Source organism: Triticum aestivum, chromosome 3D (assembly GCF_018294505.1).
Source record: "Triticum aestivum cultivar Chinese Spring chromosome 3D, IWGSC CS RefSeq v2.1, whole genome shotgun sequence".
Taxonomy (NCBI): domain Eukaryota; kingdom Viridiplantae; phylum Streptophyta; class Magnoliopsida; order Poales; family Poaceae; genus Triticum; species Triticum aestivum.
Window position 1 is genome coordinate 1437223 of NC_057802.1, and position 22835 is coordinate 1460057.

The 22835-nt window shown below is 44.5% G+C and overlaps 5 protein-coding genes across 5 annotated transcripts; all 5 read left to right on the forward strand.

The window, feature by feature from the left end:
- Window positions 1–832: 832 nt before the first annotated feature.
- LOC123073548 (zinc finger protein STAMENLESS 1-like) lies at window positions 833–1518 on the forward strand. Its single transcript, XM_044496639.1, has one exon. The coding sequence runs from the start codon at window positions 877–879 to the stop codon at window positions 1312–1314; it is 438 nt and encodes a 145-aa protein (XP_044352574.1). The 5' UTR covers window positions 833–876; the 3' UTR covers window positions 1315–1518.
- A 3281-nt stretch (window positions 1519–4799) lies between these two features.
- Window positions 4800–5425, forward strand: LOC123073550 (zinc finger protein 1-like). The gene has a single exon (XM_044496640.1). The coding sequence runs from the start codon at window positions 4843–4845 to the stop codon at window positions 5281–5283; it is 441 nt and encodes a 146-aa protein (XP_044352575.1). The 5' UTR covers window positions 4800–4842; the 3' UTR covers window positions 5284–5425.
- A 2710-nt stretch (window positions 5426–8135) lies between these two features.
- On the forward strand, window positions 8136–8797 carry LOC123073551 (probable transcriptional regulator RABBIT EARS). Its single transcript, XM_044496641.1, has one exon. It carries the CDS (start codon window positions 8215–8217, stop codon window positions 8635–8637), a length of 423 nt encoding a protein of 140 aa, XP_044352576.1. The 5' UTR covers window positions 8136–8214; the 3' UTR covers window positions 8638–8797.
- Window positions 8798–16817: 8020 nt separating this feature from the next.
- LOC123073552 (paired amphipathic helix protein Sin3-like 4) lies at window positions 16818–17768 on the forward strand. Its single transcript, XM_044496642.1, has 3 exons — window positions 16818–17000; window positions 17085–17315; window positions 17433–17768. The coding sequence occupies exons 1-3, from the start codon at window positions 16867–16869 to the stop codon at window positions 17632–17634; spliced, it is 567 nt and encodes a 188-aa protein (XP_044352577.1). The 5' UTR covers window positions 16818–16866; the 3' UTR covers window positions 17635–17768.
- A 1071-nt stretch (window positions 17769–18839) lies between these two features.
- Window positions 18840–22036, forward strand: LOC123073553 (beta-glucosidase 26). Its single transcript, XM_044496643.1, has 11 exons — window positions 18840–19367; window positions 19491–19549; window positions 19662–19737; window positions 19835–19906; window positions 20011–20098; window positions 20196–20439; window positions 20560–20675; window positions 20810–21027; window positions 21118–21149; window positions 21254–21356; window positions 21456–22036. The coding sequence occupies exons 1-11, from the start codon at window positions 19103–19105 to the stop codon at window positions 21734–21736; spliced, it is 1554 nt and encodes a 517-aa protein (XP_044352578.1). The 5' UTR covers window positions 18840–19102; the 3' UTR covers window positions 21737–22036.
- Window positions 22037–22835: the final 799 nt, after the last annotated feature.

Sequence of the window (22835 nt, forward strand, 5' to 3'; positions counted from 1 at the left end):
TCTGCTACTTAAGCGTCTTGCTTTACGTTTTTTCACTAAACGCCTGTTGTCCCAGTGGTTGTGCGCAACAGTTTATGTTTTAGGTGGTCGCGGGTTCGATTCCCGGATCGTGCTATCCTGTTTTCGATATTTGTCATCGCATGTACCGCAAATGGGCCGGCCCAAGTGAGCATATACGTACATATAAAAAGTAGATACAAATTGTCAAAAGTCCATATTACCCTTTATACGTTTTGTGAGGGGGGTTGTACCGAAGCGGGTTTGGTATATGAGTTTCTCCATGAGTAGATCATTCTTGCTGAAATACATCTACATTTGCCGTAAATATTCCACATATAAATTCTATGTCATTGATTTTACACCGAGATTTAAGCCAGGATTTTCTTTCCTTTTCTTTTTCTATCAATGTTTCATTAAGTCGTATAGATGTCCAATAACTAGGGCATATCTAGATGTGCCGTAGATAGGCCCTACTTTTTTGAAAGATTGCATTCGCTTGATTTGGCCTTAATATTTGGTCTAGTGGAAACATAGTTCAGATTTGCCACGCTTTTGACCTTTCCACAAAAGAGTAAGGATCAACAACGCAAGATGATGACAGAGAAGAATCACCTCCAAAATGCTACCACCTCTGTAGCCATGATCTGCCTCGACGTCCTTGTGGGCTGGTGTTCCTCTGTGGTTGGCTTTGGCTATAGATGGTGGGGCCCACCCGGGGTAGACGTTGGTGCCCCTCACAATAATGCGGCTCCTAGATTTAGCAAGTGGTACGCTTCCATCTATAAACTCGTCACTCCACACCCATGGCTAGCACTAGCAGTCGGCTAGAGAGTGAAGGAAAGCCACAGGAGAAGCTGAGCCTCCCATTCTTCTCCAATGGAGGCTCCCCATGGCGCAGCTTCCTCTCTAGACCTATCCCTGACACTGGCCCCCATGCCGCCACCATCACCAGGAGCACCCCTATCCTCATCCTTCTGGCCTGCAGCAGACGCCGTTGCCGTCGGCAATGACGGCTATAGCCAGGGCAACGGTGGCGGCCGCGACGAAGCGACACCATCGAGGCGGCTGTTCTCGTGCCTCTTCTGCGAGAAGAAGTTCCTCAAGTCGCAGGCACTGGCAGGCCACCAGAACGCGCACAAGAAGGAGAGGGTCGGCAGCTGGAACGCCCACCTCTACCTCCAAGCTGACCACGACGACCAGCCGGCCACCCCGACGGCTACGGTGCCGGCAAGGAGCTGGCGGCGCGCGTGCCTCGAGGACCACGAGAAGCAGATGCTTCTACCGCAGCATCTTGATCTCAACCTTAAGCTTTAATTAGCTAATTTGTGTGTAGGTTTTCCTATCTTCCTTTCAATCTCATCCTCCTTGAACTAGCTATATATTAGCTTCTGTGTGTGTGTGTGCGCGCACTAGACCTACGACGTGCGTACGTAATTATATGCTGGCAAGCATGTTCGTATTATACTGTACATATACTTTGGTTTGTACTACCGACAGTCTTCCCCCTAGCTAGGTTTTTTATTTATTTTTACAATCAACTCTGAGGTTACTAATTACATATCTTGTCTCATTGATTCGCAAAAAGAAAAAAATAAACTGTGATTAAGTTTTGCAGTTTTTGTTTCCACAGTCATTGTGAAACTGGACGTTGTGTTGTGTTTTTGTCATTCTCTTCTCCTCTCCTACTGGAGGTTGGGCTTTCTGTAGTAAACTGGGAATGTTTTTTCGTGTTTTCCCACACCTTACATTGTGCATTTTTCTCCTTATTTTATGTATGTACTCAGGTTCATCAGTTCAGGTTGTCTCAGTTAGCAACAAGGAAAAAGAAAGTTAGCAAACAAGAAAGCTAACATGAGCACTTTCCTAATTGATTCCTGGTCTCGCAAAGGAGAGACTTTTCTTCACCTGTCGCTGCACGCCATGAACGGTGAGGTGATATACAGAGCAATGAATATGTTCATGGTCCATGCATGCAAAGCCGTACGTCCATCTGTCCCCCCCTGCACACTATTATGTTTGTTGTCTATCGGAGTTCGGACATGTGTGCTCCTATCAACATACTTGTGCGCATGACATTGCGCCGATACTGTATATTACAACCGCCGCTGCACTAGCGGAGCTATGTGCCCCTAAGATTAGAGAAAACACTGAAGAAATTTCTTTCCAGGGTCTAGATTGACGAAAAAAGTGCCATTCTCTGCTAGCTCCGCCGCTGCACCACTATCCGCTACCGGACGTACGGCTCCCTGCTCCACTCGCTCGCTTTGCACTTTTCCCGCTCGATCCACTGCTATCTTATTCAAATCTGGCTACCTTTTTTAATTTGAAATGGCTCACTAAATCAAACATGCTCATAGGTTTTAAGAAATCTTTGATTTTTAATATTTTTGCAAACTAAAAACCATGATTTTTTAGAAATATGGGGAATATTAAAATTCTTGATCGATTTAAAAATTATTCACAAATCTGAAATATAGTTCCCAAATTAAACAAATGTTCATAAACTTTAGAAACATTCATAAATTCAAATAAGGTCCATGAATTTCAAAAATGATCAAGACATTAAAAAATGTTTTGTTCAACTTTTTTTACTATTAATTTTTTTATAAATGTTCATGAATTAAAATGTCAACAAAAAATAAAGTAAAATAGATGAAAAAACTACAACAAAGATAAAAAATAAAAGGAAAGAAACAGGAACCTCAAACAATGATACACACCCATATAGATGGGGCCAGTGATCCCCACAACCCCCTGACGCACAGGGGGCTCCAAATCTAGAGAGCTTAGTATCTTACTAGACTAGATTAGGAATTTATTAACACATCAATGAGGTACTCATATATACGCGCATACACTCATTTCTGTGAACACACACCCTGCCCCTACGAGTGGGGCTGGACCAAAAGCTTGTAGCTCGCGAGCATAACGAGCGCTCGATAGTTCGACTCGTTAAGCTTGTGGCTCGCTTCTTAAAGAACATAGCCAATTATCGGTTTCAGTTCGTTAAGCTTAACGAGCTTAACAAACGAGCTAATTAACGAGTTTCACGAGTAGCTCGTTAAGCTTGTTAGTAACAACACAACACATATTTTCATCTTACCTGACAAAATTTTCGTAGCACCTCATCCCATCTATTCAATCTAATCTACATATGAGGCAACAAACTAATGCATTTCCTTTTGTAGTCACCATCTTCTTTCTTGAAAACTACATCTACACACTCATTATGTAGACTGTAACACATCAGAATCTGTTAACGAGCGCTCGTGAGCACTCACGATCTTAACAAGCTTCAAACGAACCAAACCGAGCAGGGTTTTCTGCTCGTTAATCTTAACGAGCATAATGAGCCGAGCCTTAACGAGCACGAGCTTAACGAGCCAAGCAGCTCGTTAATCCACTATGAGCACCTCTGAGAGAATGAGTCGGCATATTACCTTGAGATTGACGAAGTCATCAAAGGTGTCCTGTAGTCGACGGGAACGTCTCCTCCCAGTGAACACACATCGTCAGGAATCCTGAAATAAGCTAGTTGGCTGGCCTATTAGTTCACAAAATTATAATAATTAGATCTTATCGTATGCTCTAAAGATAATTCATTTTGTTTAAATGCATCGATTGAATCATGCCATGTCCATTTGTCTTGTAACTTTTGGAAGTTTCGTACGTGTTTGGGTATGTTATCTGGATGCAGAGGTCGTACACGCGCTCGATGTGTCCTGTGTCATCTTGATGTGACGTTTGAGTCAATAAAACCCGCTAGATAAACGAATGCATCACTTGAATCGAATATCCACTAAACTAACTCGTTTAAAAAATACGGTGATGCAGCCAAAAGCATGGTTGTGAAAGCGGTGTGGCGGAATAAGAGCCACTAACATAGAGGAGATAACAAGAGACATGTAATTTTTTACGCGTCGGAGGAGGAACATTCAGTGTGCTCCTAGCTAGGCCGTATTCCTTGAATCACATATGAAGTGCAATGCTACTTTGTTGTCGCATAAGCTATAGGCTCAATCCATCAACACATTCAAAAAATCAAGCAAAAGAGGCGAATAAAGAAAATGAAAAAAAGGAATAGCCATCGTCGCGTCCATGCTTCCAAGTGACCACAGTTACGGTCTTTGTCATGCACAATGAAATGACCGGTACGTGCAACCTCCGTCAAGAGATGCTGGAACCCACTGTCACGCCCTCCTTACCTACCCCTCCAAAGATTCGCTCCACCTCGAGTCCACGATCACGACATCCTCTATGACTTCTAGAAGAGCAGTAACATGAAGGTTAAATTTTAAAGATGACCACCCCCTCTCATCATCATGCATGCCCCCCATACATAGGTCCCAAGATTATGATTAGGCATTGCTGCAACCGCCTTTTTTGGTAATATATGTGATCGCTTGGTCAAGACTTAGGGCCTGTTCGGTGTTCCTCCGCTTCCCGGCTCACACTCTTGGAGCAGGCGGAGCTGCAGTTAAAAATCGTGGAGGGAGGAAACAAGTGCTCCGCAGATCCTGGTATTTCGTGGAACTAGTTCAGGTAAGGTTTGCCATGGTTTTGACCTTTCCACAAAAGAATAATGATCAACAAACGCGTGCAAAAATGACCACCAAGCTGTCACCACCTCTGTAGCCATGATGTACTACGGTACTACCTCGACGTCCCTCTGAGCTCGTGTTCCTCGTGATTTGCTGTACACGCAATAATGCGGCCCCAGATTTAGCAAGTGGTACGCTTCCATCTATAAATGTCTCACACCTCATTGGGTAGCAGTAGGCTATAGAGTGAACGCCACTGGAGAAGCCGGGCTGGCCTGTAAATATCTTCCCATATTCTCCAATGGAGGCTCCCCATGGCGCACCATCTTCTTTGGACCTGTCCCTGACACTGGCCTCCATGACACCAGGCCCACCATCATCACCACCTCCATGCTCCTCTCTTTGGGCTGCAGGAGACCACCTTGCTGCTGCCGGGGAAAACGGCCATGGCCATGGCCATGGTGGCGCCTGCGAAGCGAGATCTTCGAGGCGGCTGTTCTCATGCCTCTTCTGCGAGAAGAAGTTTATCAAGTCAGAGGCGCTCGGGGGTCACCAGAACGCGCACAAGAAGGAGAGGGTCGGAAGCTGGAACGCCCACCTCTACGAACATGTCGACCACGACTACCCGCCGGCAACCGCAACGACTAGGGCGCCCATGAGATGGCCAAACGCGCGACTTGGCGACAACGCTGAGAAGCAGATGCAGCAGCAGCAGCAGCTTGGTCTCAACCTTAAGCTTTAATTAGCTAACTCGTGTGTACGTGTTTACTATCTTCCTTTCAATCTTCTCGTCCTCCTTGAACTAGCAATTAGCTAGCTTGTGTGTATGTGTGTGTGTGTGGCAGTGTGTTTTTCGCTAGCTACTCGGTACTCATCAATGTTCCATACTGTACTGTAGATATACTTTGGTTTGTACTACTCCTAACTCCAATTTTTCCTCATTGATTTGTTGGATTGTTCGCAAAAAGAAAAGAACAAAAAATGTGCGATCAAGTTTTGCACCCTTTTTTTTCGCATGGTCATTCTAAAAGCTGGACGTTGTGTTGTGGTTTGTCATTGGTTGCTGGTTTGTAGGGACCTGTCATCCTATTTTCCCCTCCAGTGTGAGGTTGGGCTTCCACTAATTAGATTGGTTCGCATGATTTGACTAGATAGTACGTACCAAATTTGTGGCAAACCACTATGCATGTCAATCCGGATTGCATGCACATTGCTATATTGTGCACTATTTTGTGTTGGATCATACCACTTTGCATTTCAATGGTTATGCTAGATTGTGTGCTATTTGTCTTGGATCATAGCAGTGTGCATGCCAGTGGTTATGCTAGATTGTGCATTGCTTTGTCTTAGATGATGCCAATGCGTGATGTCAATGCTTATTCTTCAATTATGCACTGCCTATGTCTTTGCACATCCATGATTGTGCAATTTCTTCTTGTTCAATCATGCCAATGTGCCATGTCTTTGTTTATGTTTCTATTTTAGTCCGTTTGTGTCATTCGATGCCCATAATTGTGCAATGCCTTTGTGTTAGACCATGCCAACACTAGTGCAGGAAACGCTAGTGGTGGCGTGGAAAAAAGTGTCATGGTGGCGTGGTCACCCCACGCCGCAAATGTGGCGCACGGATCAAAATTAGTGGTGGTGTTGGCAGCCTAGACCACCACTAACCTATACACTAATGGTGTGTCACGTGTCCCACACCACTAGCAATATTTCATCAGCAGTGACATGCCATGTTGGCACCAAGTGGCGTAGCCAGCTACTGGCTAGCTTTGGCATCCGCCGCACATAACATGCCACATTTACTAAGGTAATGCTGTATATATGCTACATATTTGAAGATTTGGGTCAACACATTATTGTCGATCGATGGATATCTGCTTGTGTGCCGGGACCTGGTTTCCTGGTTAATACAGATGATAAATTGATGACCAGTTGTCCTCATCCACGTGAAAATACTAACACAAAGTAATATGTCCCTATATAGTATCTAGTGAAGGTTTTGTATTATATGTAGTTTTTTCTTTCATAAGCTCCGCCACACCTAAAATTTGTTCCTGCCTTTGCCATTGTTGGTGCCACACCATCAATATGATTTTTCTTATAAAAAAAACCTGCAAAACCGCGTTTTCCTAGCCAAATGACAACATTTGTCAGTTTTACAGCAACAATAAAAACCTTCAGTGACACACATATGTAACAACTAAGATAGGTAATCAACTTAGCATAGCAGTTTAACAAGTAAGATAGGTACTCGATCAACTAAACATAGCAGTTTAACAAGTTAGATATGCACTCGCTGAACTTAACATAAAAGTGTTAGGCTTCAACGATTGTCTTGATTTTTTGAAGCTTCTGCCTATTCGTTGCCCATCTCTGACCTTATTCTCCCGTACTTTAGCTGATCCCTCTCCTTCTTCAACTAATCTCTCTCCTCCTTCAGCTCATTCCTCTCATCGATGAGTCAAGCCTTCTCATCAATCACCAGACCCCTCTCCTCCTTCAGTTCATCTGTCACCCCCTTGAGCTTCGTGATGGTACTTTCTTGAGCGGCACAAAGTAAGTCAAAATCATTCTCTTGGTTTTAGTTCCTATTCCGAACCAAATTTTCCATTGCCATTCTCCTATATTTTTTAATTGGAAATGTTGACTCACTTTAAATCTTGCAAATGACCTACTATAATCGCCCAAGATTCTCCAACAACTACAGCACGATCGTTCGTTATACATTTGCTCCTCTTTTAAGCCATCAATAGCGTAACAGCCCCAAGATACCAAAGATCTCCTAAGTCGATGGTCTAACTCCTTTTCACATAGCCTTGTAGCAAAGCACGTGCACCTTGCTAGTAATAATAAAGCTAACACTGGAAGAAATAATTCCCTTGATGCTATGTAATAGTTGTTTCATCCCAATATACGTGTCGCTGATTTATTTTGAGACGGGGGAGTAATATCTTGCAGGTATCCGTTGCCAGCGCTGATTAATATGTAGATGAGCCAGCAGTGCTGCCGTACGTCCAGCGGTCCAGGAGGCCAAGATCAAGCACTGTGTGCACTATTGATGCATAGTACTTTTCTTCGAAAGGACGATGTATACTGTAGACTGAGACTTGAGCAAAGTATTCCAGCTGAAGTGAAGTGTGTGCCTTGACATGCATGCCGGGACAGTCCGAGTCATAATTTAGACCTTGTCAGGACGTACGAACCGACGATGACACAACTGATCGGTACGTTTGTGGAGGCATCTCCTTTTGGCCATGTATAGGTTTTCTTGTTATGTGCCGACATATGGTATACATTCTGTCTTGGCACCTTGGCTAGATTGAACGAAGAGGACAAAAAGAGAAGACTTATAAGTATATGCTAATGATGTTGATGAAGATCCTATTACAGTGGTGCGACTTTGTCCGGACTACAATTTGAAAAGTATAAGCAACCTAGTCATACGTGTCGAGATTTTGATGGTACATCATAATATGTGGGGCGTTGGACGTTGGTGGCCCTCTGCAATAATGCGGCTCCCAGATTTAGCAACTGGTACGCTTCCATCTATAAATTCCATTCATTCCACACCCACGCAGCTAGCTAGGCTAGAGAGTGAAAGCCACTACAGGAGAAGTAGAGCTGCTGGCCGGCAAATATCTTCCCCCGGCCAGCCCTCTCTTCTCCGATGGATCAGGCTCCCCATGGCGCCGCCGCTTCGCTAGACCTGTCCCTCTCGCTTGCCCCCATGAGACCACCACCACCATCAGCACCCCGATCCTCCTTCTTTTGGGCTGAAGGAGACGCCGCTGCCGGCCACGGCGGCCATGGTGGCCGTGACGGCGAAGCGAGATCGAGGCGGCTGTTCTCGTGCCTCTTCTGCGACAAGAAGTTCCTCAAGTCGCAGGCGTTGGGGGGCCACCAGAATGTGCACAAGAAGGAGCGGGCCGGCAGCTGGAACCCCCACCTCTACCTCCAATCCGACGACGGCGACCAGCCGGCCGCGGCGGCGGCAAAGGAGCCGGCGAGATGGCCAACCGCGCGCCATGGCAACGACGGCGAGAAGCAGATGCAGCAGCAGCAGCAGCTTGATCTCAACCTCAAGCTTTAATTAGCTACCTCGTGTGTACGTTTTTATTATCTTCAATCTTCTTTTCCTCCTGAAACTAGCTATTAGTCAGCTAGGCGTGTATGTGCACTAAACGTATTCACGCATGTTCGTCCTGTAATGTACATATACTTTTGTTTGTAATACTACTACCTATGGTCTTCCCCTCTCTCCGGTTTCTTTTTTTCGAAAAAGGACACGAATATATTATAAAAGTTTATTAGAAATACAAAACACCCAAAATATAATAAAATTACATCAACTCCGGGATTACTCACAACAGAGTTTGTCTCATTGATTTGTCGGATATATGTTCGCAAGAAGAAAGAGAAAAAGTCCATGATCAAGTTTACCAATTTCAATGAAATGGGAACCGGGCTTGCTTTTATCAATTTCGTTTGCAATTCTTATCTGCATGTCCATATTTTCGGCCCTTTTCCCCACTATACATTATGCATTTTCCTCCTAACTTTAGTTTATATATATGCACTCAGGAGCATCAATTCTTCAGGTTGTCTCAGCTGCAGCAAAAAAAAAAATTAGCAAGAAGAAAGTTAACGGGTGTAACAGTCGAATGAAATGCATGGGCCCTTAAGACTTTTCTCATGAAAGGAAAGACTTTTCTTCACATGTACAGAGCATGGAATCTCGAATCTCTTGGTGCCTGCATGGACCATGCATGCAAAGCCGTACGACCATCTGTAGCCACTGCGGAGTACTGGACCGCAAGATGCTTGCTGTCTATCTGACTCACATGTGTGCGGGCATCAAGATACGTGTGCACACGATATTACAAAGTAGGGAACCGTCAGTCCGATTGCAGGCAAGACTGCCCATCCAAATTAGGAATTTGTTAACAATACAGTGACGTGAAAAATAGCGCTACTTCAATGTGTCATCATGAAACTACAAACGGAGAATTGGCATTTTATCCGAGCAGTGTGAATAATGTTAGGATCACTACTGCCTACGTACCACAATTGATATTCAGCTAAGGAAACTCTCTCTCCTTCCATCCCACACCCTCCAGTTGTAATCATTAGGGCATCTTCAACGGCAACCCGTAAATTTTCTCTAACATCCGTCCGCACAAGGCGGGAGGACGTCATCCAACCGTAGCCGCATACATTTCAAACTTTTTTTCGACAAACCGGATAAAATTCGTGCAAACAAGGCGGATTTCATATAAACATGACAGATTTCGTACAGACCGAACAAGGACGGATATATTCTAGACATGTTTTCAACTAAAAAGCTCAAACTATGTGCATGTACGATCGCGCGGAGCTCCACTCCCACGACACAGATACACTACACTAGTCTAGGACCGGCCGCGGCTTGTCTTCTCCATGTCTGACAACGCGAAAAAACCGGACTGCCAGGAGCCCGGGAGGCATGTTCTTCCCGGGTATCTTCGCTATGTCCGGCTGTGCCGCTCAAAGGAGCGGCAAAGAGGGTGCTCATCCGGAGGGGAAGGGTGCTTCCGTGGAGCTCAGTCGGGTGCTCGGGATGGTCTGAGATAAATGAGAACCGGCCAGGTAACCGGCGGTGCCCTTCCTGGGACCCCGGCGGCGGCGGCCTCCCGTGTTCTACTTCTCCTCGATGCTGGCGGTGGGCACGGACGTGCTGGCCGCCACCTCATCCACATCCGCGCAACCGGCTTCTTTCTCTGCGAGCATGGCGCGGCTACGCGCACGGCGACGACGGTGGTGCGGTTGTAGGCACTGGACGCGGCGATGCCCGTGCCGCCGTGCTCCCCGCCGTGCCGGGGTGGAACAACTCGCCACTCCTCATCGAGTTGGCCTGGAGCAGCGAGTTGCTGAACCACGCGACGGCTTGGGAAGGCAACTTGCTTTGTCGGGTCAGGCGCGGGAGCTGGAGCAGTGAGCTGCCTCGCCCGTATCCGGCGAGCTCGGCGGGCCACCTAGCCGGCTTCTATGCCGGAGAACTGCTCTTTAGAAGCCATCGGAAGAGTCGTGAAGGAGGAGATGGGGGGAACTGCAGCGGCGTCTGGTTCTTGCCCGGCGTCTAGGCTCATTTAAATAGGGGGCGGACGGGAGGAGCTTGGCCGGTGTTGCGTTTAATGCCGGCCTGCTCATGAACGGACGTGTGGCCGGAGTAGGCTTCTCGACTTCCACGTGGTGTTAATGAGGCGTATGAATCCAGCGAGGATACGTGTTCAGCGGAGCGTGCAGCGGACGGTGCTCTCGGACGGTGGGCCGCTTCAATGGCGGAGGAAGTGAGAGGTCGCGTCCGCCCTGCATCGCCTACAATGCGGAGCGGCGCGCTCTACAGCGGCATGAATGCGGGCAATTGGCGCCGGGCAAGATGCGTGCGCGGGAGGTGGAGGGGTTTTTGGTGGGTTAGGGCTGTCATAAGCGGGCTTGGGAGCGGTCTAGACTCCCGCGAACCTCCCCCACTTTTATCTCCGGTTTGAGGGAGAAATCGCGTCCGGACCGCGCCGCGGACCGATACAGACCCACATTGGATGGCTAGCGGTCCGGGCGGATGCGGAAGATTTGTGAATCCGGCTTAGAGATGCCCTTAGAGGGCTAGATGTTTGACTTCAACCATGGACTGCGCTTTCTAGGGGTTCATGTCGGACCAAGTACGATTATTGCTCACGGCTTCCCAAATTTTTGGATGGCGACTCAAGAGGCAATAAGAAATCTTTATTGGTAATCATGGTCATGGAAGTGAACGAGGTTGTATCGCTACTTCAGTACAACTGTAGTCTCTTTACTAAAGTCTTGGCAAGTTCTTGTTTTACAAAGATTCATACTAGAAAGAAGTCAAGAAATTCATTGTAATTCTCAATTGTAGGAGTTACTTTGCAACTTCCTAGATTGTGGATCCAAAGCAAGGCACCTAGTGGTTGTGAGCACCTATAAAGTTATAGGAGTTTCAAAATAACCTAGTAAAAGATTTTTATCTAAAAAAGAAGCTCCGCCCGTCCGTCGCACCTTTTTACAAAAAGCCCCTGTGTTTTCTTAAAATCAACCTGCAGTCCGGACATAAGTCACATCCGAACCGTTATTTTATGTTTTTATAAAAAAAACCTGACCTTTTATGTAATTCATGCGCGGATCATATTTAAGTCAAACAAATGCTTTCCTAAATTATTCATATCTTTTAAACTATAATTTCGATTTAAACATGTTATATATGAAATTTGATTAGGAAAATATGTAGAATATGAATATAAGATTATTTTTACCTGCTAAGTATTTTTTAATATTATTTTGAAAGAAATTTAAATGAAACAAATGATTTTCTAAATTATTCGTATCCTTTAAACCGTAACTTCGATTTTAACATGTTATATATGAAATTTGATTAGAAAAATGTGCGGAATCTGAATATGATGTTAATTTTACCTGTTAAATATTTTTTAATATTATTTTGGAAGCAAACTTGTAATCTATAACGCACGATCTGTTTTTTCTTTCGTACCGGCGGCGATCTGGATTACAAATAAACACCCACTATAATCATATAGGAAAAAGAAAACATCGATAACTACACATGCATACCTATGAAAAATGTCGCAGGGAAAAACAACAGATTTCTCATCACGAGAGTGAGAGAAAGCGAGAGAGAGGGAGAGAGAGAGAGAGACGCCTTAGGATTAACCACATTCAAACACGTCTTGGTTTCTGTGAGCACTGAGGCCACCGCCGGCGAGGGAGAGAAGGAGGATAAGCGGCAATACAAATATGATGCCTCGCTAAAATAAAAGAGATGGACCTATTGTGGTCTTGAGTGATGGTTGTTGGGTTAAGAGCGTGTGTTATATTTTTTGTCCCGTTGCAACGCACGGACTCTTTTGCTAAAAAAGAATCTTGTACGGGACATTTTACTAAAAGAGATAAAAAGCTAGATCAAGGTATACTAGTGAAGAAAGCTAAAAGTTGCGACTTCCTATTTTGTGTTTACTGCAACACTTGTTAACGAAAAGCATGGGACCTCCTATTTTTGGCTCACTGTCGCCAAATGTCGTCCAAACACATCGGGCCAACGCGATTGGGCCGGCTCGTTTCTGAGTACTGTAGCGAGGCGAGCTATTGTAATGAGTAATTTTTTTAGTTTTGCGCAGTGTTGATTGCTTCGTCACTTAAACTTGAAACTTTTTATGCACTGAACATACACCATAACATGTACATGACTCAGCCCTGAAAACCAAACAGCAAGGTGCCATGACTCGACCCTGAACATGGAGCTTTATTGTTTTTAATTATAGAAAATGCAAACAATGACCGAAAAACATGAAACCTAAGACAACGTCATTACATGATACCTAGAGATTGTGGTAAAATATTGTGACGTACACTACTTGTAAGCCGAATCATCTCCGAGGAAGAACTGTGGTTTTGAGAGGGAACTAGTCAAGTTTGAAGATAAAATGACTGTTGCTTCATCGTTTGCCATATACATTTTTTATAGTAAGCAACCACCATCACATGTTACATGTCAAAACCCGTAAGTTTGACATATTCAATACATTCAGCGCATTTTTAGGCATTTAACATATGTAACTAAAATTTGAATAAATAACCGCTCGTTAAAGAGGAAAAACATGATTTGTATTTAAAAAAACTAATGTCGAAAATTAATGTACAAAAAACTGCTTGATGTAGAAATTTTCTAAATAGGAAAAACAAAATCAATCTTTATAAATATTTTTCTAATATGTTTGGAAATTTTAATATTCTAAAACATTCTAATATATATCTTAATTGATAAGTTTAAATAATTGGTTCACGCGTTGCACATTCGCTGTGCTCTAGTTTCCTCTGTTTTTTTCTCCTTTTCACTTTCTTTTGTTCTTGTAATTGGTTCATTTTGCTCTTTCACTGGTTTTCTTTGTTTTTGTTTTCTCTGCATTATAACTTATGTTTTCTTTGTTTTTGACTGGTTTTCTTTATTTGTCTCAGTTTTCACTGTTATTTCCTTTTTCTTTCTTTTCTTTGCTTCTTTCTCCGAGTTACATTGATTATCTTCGGTTTTCTTCATTTCTCTTTCTATTACATTGGGTTTTCTTTGGTTTGCATTGGACTCTTTTTGATATGTTGTTTGTATCCTTTCTTGGTTCTCTATGTATATTTTTCATCTACATGTGAAACGCCTTTTTATGCATCTTGACATTTCTGAAATACACAATTAATATTTTTTATACTAATGTTTTTTATGTCTACGTGTTTCGTATACATCAAGAATATTTTCATACACAATTAACGATGGTTAACATTTTTTTCAAATACATGTTTGATGTTTACATTTTTCCTAAAAATTGTACATTTTTCATATACATCTGCAGCATTTATTTGATATATGTTTAGTATTTCCAATAACATGACCAGTCTTTTTTATACAATGTCATATACATTTTTTGAAACGTGTGAACTTTATTAAAAAGTCACAAACATTTGTTGGATGCTATCAATATTTTTCCTATACATCCAAAAAAATTGTTTATACATTTTAAACATGTTTTAAATACATGACTACCATATTTTCATACATATGTTTTAATATCTACCTTTTTGCATGCACATTATATATATATATATATATATATATATATATATATATATATATATATATATATATATTGTGTACAACAGGAACATTTATTATCCATATTTAACATTTTTACATGCATGATTAAATTCTCTCATATATATATATATATATATATATATATATATATATATATATATATATATATATATATTTATTTCTATTTTTTACATGCAGATAGTACATTTTTCTATATGTTGGAAACATTTTTTACACACATTTAACAGTTTTCAAATGCTCGATTAACATTTTTTAATTATGTAAGTGAAGTTATTTTCATAACAAATATAATATCTAAAAATATAATAAAATGTAAATAAAAACAAAATAAAAATATGGAAAAAAGGAATGAGAGAAAAAAAAAGAGCCTACGGTACATGTTGGGCCGGCCGATTCTAGGCGATGCTTGACGTGAGGCTGCATCGTGTCTCGTACAAGCCGGACATAGTCGCGCGATCGTATTATCCCAACCACACAGTAAAACCGAAATCACTAACTAGGTAGAACTTTTTGTATGGGTCACACTCACCTTTTGAGGTTAAAACAAATGGTACATTGCATGTGCATTACTTTTGCAATCTGGAGTTTTCCCCTTTTCTTCATAGATTCATTTATTCAAAATATTTTATCTCTTAAACAGTGTATCCTAGTCTTGCACTATTTTCACCGTTGGATTTTTCGTGTCGATATCTTCAATACTAGATCCGATATTGATAGGTTTCAATGAACTTTTTTTCAGAAAAGAAACGGATGAAAAAATCGAACCGCGGGCACTTTTTTCCCCTTTGCGAAGAGAAACGGTTGTGCTTCTCGCGGAAGCAAATCTGTGCATCTCGCAAAAAAAATAATTTCTTTTCCTTTTTCGAGAGGCATAGCTGTACCTCTCACGATAGTAAATCCATGCGTCCACGAGAAGTAAATCCGTGCCTCTCGTGAAAGAATTTTTTTATTTTTTTCTTTTCTGAGGTGCATAGTCATGTCTCTCGCGGAAGCAAATCTGTGTCTTCACGAGAAGTAAATGTGCGCCTCTCACTGAAGAAAACAAAATGTGTTTTTTCTCTTTTCTGAGAGGCACAGTTCGCGGAAATAAATCTGTTTCTTCACGAGAAGTAAATATGTGCCTCTCAAGGAAGGAAGTAAATATGAGCCTCCACCACAAGTAAATCCGTGCCAGTTGTAGAATGAAAACAAAACTCATTTTTCTTGCAATTTTTTTTTTCAAATTTGGTTGTGCAAAACCTAAGAAAACCAGGGAAAAAGGAAAAAAACAAAAAAAATCATTTAAAATCCCAAAACACGCGACACATGACACGACTGCTGAGAGCGCGCCAACTCACGCACTTCCAATTCACTGTAAATGACCCTTGTGGGGGCTACGCAAGGAGTACTCGCTGATTAGTTGCTCTCTAAATGGGAGCAACTAATTGAGGAGCGCTTGTTCGGGAACCTCCCCAAGGATCACTTGGGGTGGGCTGAGAGAGTGCCAATGGCGCGCTCTCAGCCGCTGTCACGTGTTGCGTTCTGGGCGCTTCCTCTGGATTTTATTTTTTCGCACGCGTTTTCAGCTTTTTAGATGGCTTTTTGTCGGCTTTTAGGTTCCCATCGGTCTTTCTTAGCTTTTCGACAGGATTTTTTTTGCACGAAAAACACTTTTTTTGCTTCCACAACAGGCACAGCCGTGCCTCTCAAAAATGAAAAAACGCATTTTTTTCTTTCGCAAGAGGCACGGTTTTGCCTCTCGAAAACGAAAAAAAAATGTGTTTTCTCTTTTTTTTTTCCGTCAGAGGCACGGTTTTTCTTTCACGAAAGGCATGGATTTGCTTCCGCTAGAGGCACTGCCGTGCCTCTCGAAAACGAAAAAAAAACATATTTTTTTCCTTCCACGAGAGGCATGACTTTGCTTCGCGTGAGAGACACGGTTTTGCTTCCATGAGGGACATAGAGTTGCTTCCGCGAGAGGCATGGCCGTGCCTCTCGGAAACGGCTTTCGAGAAGGAAAAAATGCTCCCGGTTTGGTTTTTTATTCGGTTCTTTTCGTGAAAAAAAAAGTTCATCAAAAAACCTATCAACATGAGATCTAGTTTGAAGATTTGGACGTGAGGAATCCAATGATGAAAATGGTTAAAGAATTGGACGCACGATTTAAAAGATAAAACAGTTCGAATAAATGGATCTACGAGAAAAGGAAACTTCCAGGTTGCCACAAATGACACGCGTCACTTGTCACAACCTGAGAAGATACGATTGATATTTGAGAGGTACTCATCAATTAGTGATTTCGCCCCTAAACTGATCAAGCTCAGTGAAATCGATAGGCCCGTCTACTGGAAGCAACCTGCGCGTATGCTAGGCGAGGAATAGGACGACTCGTACGTACGTGCTTGCCTGTGCTCTTGGTGTCCGTGTCAGCGTAGCTAATTTTCAGGCTGGTTTTAATATTTGTGCTGAAAGTCCTACTGCTATACTTCAGCTACGTCCGTGTACGGCTGTGAGTCAAGTAGCTGCTGGGTGTTCGTCTGTGACAAGGACAAGGTAATTACTACTAGATGGACACGGATTCGATTATATGTTTCTATATATGATGGTAGTTGGGTTTGATCGAATCAAAGACATAGATCGAATCAAGGTAATTACTACTAGTTAGCTGCTCCAATGGCCGCGGCGGACAGCCACGGGCAGTTTTTGGAATTGGAGGACGCGGTGAGGTACATGAAGATTGTGGAGAACCGCCATCCGGCGAGCTACAGCGAATTCCTCGGCGTCATGGTTGATTACAAGAGAGGCAGGTATGCCCTATATATATCCATGTCGATCAACGTATAAATTTGCTCCATGGATGGATCGACCGACCAACATTTGACGGCGTGCAGGATCGGCGTCGCCGAAGTGGCGTCGACGGTGGCGGCACTGTTCCGGGACAGCCCCAACCTCATCGTCAGCTTCAACGCCTTCTTGCCCAAGCGCCACCGGATCCGTCTATCGGACGAACAAGCGGCGGGTTTAGAGAAGCCGACGACCTTCGTGAAGGCGGTGATGAACACGCACCCGGCCACATACCGCGAGTTTCTCCGCATCATATTCGACGAATACGGGAGGGACGGGTACGTACCTAGTGATCCATACATATATATAGTTCATTCATGGTGTGGTGGTTAAAAAGTGGTTAACCAACTAATATTATGAGCTGTGGCTTGATGCATGGCTTGGATTCATGGCAGGGTCGGCATCGCGGAGGTGGCGTCGAGGGTGGGAGCGCTGTTCCGGGATAGGCCTGACCTCATCGCCGGCTTCAACGCCATATTGCCGAGAGAGCACAAGATCAAGGTCATCGGCGGGGTGGATGAGCATGAGCTTGCCGCTCGTTTCGTGAGAGAAGTGAGCCTAGATGACCACGATGACGATAAGATCCACGATGGATAATATCTCTCACTATTGGTATACTATTATACTCCAGCAACGTGGAGCGAGCGTATATATTTTTCAAACTTCAAGCTTTGCATATTTCGGTAAGATCTGTTGAGAAAGTATCAACATCTACAATACAAATTTAACTAGTAGGGTATGCTCGATTTTGATGCATGTTATCACATTGATTCCAACCTAAATCAATGCAATTATCGATGAATGTTGTTAATATTGTAAAAAGTGTATCCTCACTCGCGCTCACCGTAACATGCTACTACCTTTGTCTGTAAAGAAATATAAGATCGTCGTTTAGATCACTATTTTAGTGGTCAAACGATCTTACATTTCTTTACACAGAGTATTTTCTAATGTGAAACGATGCCTCCTGCACTCCGAGTCTCCCTCTCCCTTATCGCTTACCCCAGCCCTCGCAATAACGCCATTCCCTTGGTGAATTTTTAATTCTTGTTTCTCACGAACCATGTGCTGGTAGGTGTATAATTAAATAAAAGCCGATGGTGCTTTCTAAAGAAAAAGTCAATGCGTGGCTCACCCAACGCCTCACCACTCCGGGCCAGTGACATGTGGGTCGTATTCATGCTAACATGCCACTGAGCACGAGATACAGCTGGATACGGAAGAAGTGACCGTATATGCAGGCATAGACAAGTTATGTTACTGCAATATAATGCCGTATTTTGCAAGTTTTAGCACTAAACTAAATTGAACATCAGATACAGGTTCTATGACTGCCACTGATATTACCTTTTCATGTATTCATTAGTTTCGAAGCCGTCGACGTGAAGGACACAACACAAATATATTTCTGTTCAAAATTTGGATTTGAGAAGAAAGAAGAAAACACGTCCATCAAATTCAAACCACCTGCACCCCTCGAACGGGAGAAAAATCTCATCTAGCGACCCTCCACATGCGATTATTTATTTTCCCACGTATCATGGGAAAACAAATACTAAGCACATCCAACAACTCCCTCGATCCCATGGAAGGGACGACAACATCTCATCAATCAACCTCCTTAATTCAAGGATTCGGGCATATCTTACTGACCTGTCGCCACTGAGGTGACGCTCCGCGGGATATCTCTCCAATCAGTGTGATTCGGAAAGACCTCGGCATACTAAATTTTGGCCCAAGCAATAACAAAGCATAAGAGAGCTAAAAATAGCAAGGGTTAGTTGCCCAGGCATTTGTCGCCAGAAAAAGTGCTTCGTCTACCTCCAATCCGGCGTGAGAGAGAGCGGCAACAACAGATCCCGTTCCATCGCACATGCGATGCGGCTGCCCCGGCCTGGGTACGCGCGCGCACGTATTTTATCTTTCAAAGTCCAAACTTGTTTGTTCCCTAGTTACTTAGTTTAATGAGTCGCGCACAAACACACATTTGCTATTATCTAGCCCCGCAGACCAAGGTTTGACCCCCGGCCTCACTCCCCACCCCCCTTCCTCGCTCACGCACACGATGAAGCACCCGGCGGCGCTGCTGCTGATACTAGCGGCAGCTGCTCTTGTGCTGCTGATACTAGCGCCAGCTGCTCATGTGCTGCTGCCTTCTGCGCAATACCACTGGCTCAACCCCGAGATCCACGACGCCGGCGGGCTGAGCCGGCAGGGCTTCCCGGAGGGGTTCGTGTTCGGGACGGCCACTTCGGCGTACCAGGTGGAGGGGATGGCGGAGCAGGGAGGGCGAGGGCCAAGCATCTGGGACGCCTTCATCAAGATACCAGGTAAAAACATTTCTATCGATTTGGTTCATCTTGCTTTTTTTCCTAGCTCCACTGAACAAGTTGTAGTGGTGCTACTGCGGCATACATATTGGATCTAAACGGGCTGTGTTGTTGGGAGGACAGGGACGATCGCCAGCAACGGCACCGCCGATGTGGCGGTCGATGAGTACCACAGGTACAAGGTGTGTGCACTCAACGATTAATCATCCAGCTGATTGCTGTGTTTTTGCGGCTGTTCTCTAGTGTGTCCTCTCTTGATGCTTCACAGAGGTGTTTATTAATTATGAGGTGTAGGAGGATGTGGACATAATGAAGAACATAGGCTTCGAGGCCTACCGGTTTTCCATCTCTTGGTCGAGGATTTTCCCAGGTATATATGTGCCATGATCTCTCTGCCAGCTGCAGCAGTTTCAGTTTTCAAAAGAGTTTTTCATGGAAGTGTAGCTGTGTATGAAATTCAATTCTAGATGGGACTCAGAAGGTGAACTGGGAAGGAGTGGATTACTACAACAGGCTCATAGATTACATGCTTGAGCAAGGTAACTGGAATTGCTACACCTAGCTAGCTAGGCATGCAAGAAGCTCTGAATTAGCGCCAGGGTCCAGATTTCTAGTTTAATTAACCCTTATAATGGTGGATTAGGCATCACTCCATATGCAAACCTCTATCACTATGACCTCCCACTGGCACTCCATCAGCGGTACCTTGGCTGGCTAAGCCCAAACATAGTGTAAGCATTTCATACAGTGATTGATTAGTTCCACATTTCAAAGTTGAATTTAAGTATATGTCTTTGATACACCCAACTTTTTCTATTTTTACAAAAGGGGCGCGTTTGCAGACTATGCCGATTTCTGTTTCAAGGTGTTCGGAGACAGGGTGAAGAATTGGTTTACCTTCAATGAGCCGAGGTGCGTCGCTGCTCTGGGGTATGACATTGGCCTCCATGCACCGGGGAGGTGTTCTCAGTGCTCTGCAGGAGGTGACTCCACGACAGAGCCGTACCTTGCCGCGCACCATCTCATACTTTCACATGCTGCGGCTGTGCGGCGATACCGTGACAAGTATCAGGTAAGACTGACTGAAGATTACCTCCAAGTCATTTCTCACTTGAAGAGTCACATATTCCATGGCAGTGCCTAAATTGAATGTTAACTATGTTTCATTCAATCATTCTGTTCTATTTAATAGCATCACCAAAAGGGGAGGATTGGAATTCTCTTGGATTTTGTGTGGTACGAACCTTTGAGCAACAGTAATGCTGATCAAGCTGCAGCACAGAGGGCAAGGGACTTCCACCTTGGATGGTAAACCCTGAACCAGTTTACCCCAGGATAAAATTTTACTTCACAAGTTTAGATTGCAACACATGTCCGCCACCCTACTTTCACCAACTTTGTTTGGAGGGAAGCAGACTGAAACTGTATGAATGTCCTTGCAGGTTCCTTGACCCCATCATCCATGGTCGCTACCCATTCACGATGCTCGAGATTGTCAAGGATCGGTTGCCACGCTTCAGTGATGACGAGTCCACGATGGTTAAAGGATCCATTGACTATGTTGGTATCAACCAATACACTTCTTTCTACATGAAGGACAATGGGACTTGGAACCTCACGCCTGTCAGTTACCAGCATGATTGGCATGTTGAATTTGTCTGTAAGATCTGTCTCTCCTTCATGCCAACTCCTTCTGCTATGGCAGATACTTCACATTCTCAGACCCCGTGATGTGTACGTGTCTTTGCAGTTAAACGAAATGGCGTGCCTATTGGAGCTCATGTAAGTGTAGTTCTGGATTACTCTTTACTATACCTTAAAGATGGATATGTGCAGATTTTCTATGGAACATTGTAACTGTAAGTTGGTTGAGTCTATATATGCAGGCAAACTCCTACTGGCTTTACATTGTGCCATGGGGAATCAACAAGGCTGTGACCTATGTTAAAGAAAGATATGGAAATCCTATAATGATCCTTGCTGAAAACGGTACTCAACATCTCAAATAACAATTGTTTCTTCCGGTTAAACAAATTACTACTTGTCGTTCTCATATGGACATGAATGATCAATGTTATGATGTGACAGGGATGGACCAACCTGGCAACATCAGCATCGCTGATGGTGTGCGCGACACAGTAAGAATCCGGTACTACAGAGACTACATAACCGAGCTCAAGAAGGCGATAGACGATGGCGCCCGGGTGATCGGGTACTTTGCTTGGTCTCTGCTTGACAACTTCGAGTGGAGACTCGGCTACACCGCCCGTTTCGGTATTGTCTATGTGGACTACAAGACTCTGAAGAGGTACCCAAAGGACTCAGCGTTATGGTTCAAGAACATGCTCTCCGAGAAGAAGAGGAGCTAGGATTGCAAACTAGATCCCCGGGCGGATCAAATTCTTCTGCTTTCAGAATATGCATAGTGTAGCATTTGTTTATCATTGCATCGCAGATTTAGGTTAAAGAAACTGTTAATGACAAGCATTGAGGTAGTTTCTTTTCCCCTTCTTATCTACCATTCTTAAGAAGTTGCTCCCCACTACTTCCTATTCTCTCACCATGCACACTGTCCACATCAGCGATGTGCCACGTCATTCTATATTGACATGCAACATGTACACATCAACGATGCAGCCACGTCACACTCATGCATTCCCCATAGCACGCCCACCTCCTCGGGCGTGAATTAATCGATAATGAAGACCAAGTTTTCTATCCGTAATAAAGGCCTGTTCTTTTATCTCCCCACTATATTATTATTTCTGTCTGTTCCTTCTCCATCTCTTCATTCTCCAGTAGTTTGCTCAGCTATTAATCCCCTCGTGTGATCCACTGTCCATTGTCGATCGATTCTGAAGCACCGTGGCCAAATTCACCTGTAGATTATCCTTCCTGTCACTCATCCACTCCACCAAAAGCACACGAGAAAAGGGGAGATCCAACCCAACGACGAAGGATGATGGTCTGATGGATCTCACCTTTCCTGCCTGGGTAGGACGCACAGAGGAGAGGGACGCATCAAGCGGCTCCGTACGGCGCCGCGGGGCAGCACCGAGGAGGGCCTCCCTCCTCCCTGTGTCGCCTCCCCGAGCGAGGCGACCGGGGGCCCCTTCCGGCTCCTCCCAGCGCCCCTCCCCCCCCCCCCCGCCGCTCCTCCCTCCTCCCGCCGCCGCCAGCGTGCGCCGCCGGGCCTTGCCCGCGTGGTGTCGGCGGCGGCGGGTCTACCTATCCCCGCGTGCGGTCATCCCTGCTCGGGCGTCGGTGGCCGGCGGCGGTACTCCTCGGCCTCCGATGGTGCGACTCGGCGGCGTTCCCGCGGGTAGCAGGCGTTCCTGATGCGGCGGCGCGGCCATTGGCCGCGGGGCGCGTGGTGGTGCGGCTGGCCTCCGGCTTCTGCTCCGCCCATATCTGGGCCTCATTTGGGTTGGGGCGGGCCGGCGCTCCGGCGCGCCTCGGCGCGGCTCC

Excerpts from the sequence above, each read along its gene's own strand:
- LOC123073548 (XM_044496639.1), top strand. The coding sequence starts at position 877 with ATGGAGGCTCCCCATGGCGCAGCTTCCTCTCTAGACCTATCCCTGACA.
- LOC123073550 (XM_044496640.1), top strand. The coding sequence starts at position 4,843 with ATGGAGGCTCCCCATGGCGCACCATCTTCTTTGGACCTGTCCCTGACA.
- LOC123073551 (XM_044496641.1), top strand. The coding sequence starts at position 8,215 with ATGGATCAGGCTCCCCATGGCGCCGCCGCTTCGCTAGACCTGTCCCTC.
- LOC123073552 (XM_044496642.1), top strand. The coding sequence starts at position 16,867 with ATGGCCGCGGCGGACAGCCACGGGCAGTTTTTGGAATTGGAGGACGCG. Across the intron at positions 17,001-17,084 it reads GTTGATTACAAGAGAGGCAG|GATCGGCGTCGCCGAAGTGG; the intron begins GTATGCCCTATA and ends GACGGCGTGCAG. Across the intron at positions 17,316-17,432 it reads GACGAATACGGGAGGGACGG|GGTCGGCATCGCGGAGGTGG; the intron begins GTACGTACCTAG and ends GATTCATGGCAG.
- LOC123073553 (XM_044496643.1), top strand. The coding sequence starts at position 19,103 with ATGAAGCACCCGGCGGCGCTGCTGCTGATACTAGCGGCAGCTGCTCTT. Across the intron at positions 21,028-21,117 it reads TTGGCATGTTGAATTTGTCT|TTAAACGAAATGGCGTGCCT; the intron begins GTAAGATCTGTC and ends GTGTCTTTGCAG. Across the intron at positions 21,150-21,253 it reads GCGTGCCTATTGGAGCTCAT|GCAAACTCCTACTGGCTTTA; the intron begins GTAAGTGTAGTT and ends CTATATATGCAG.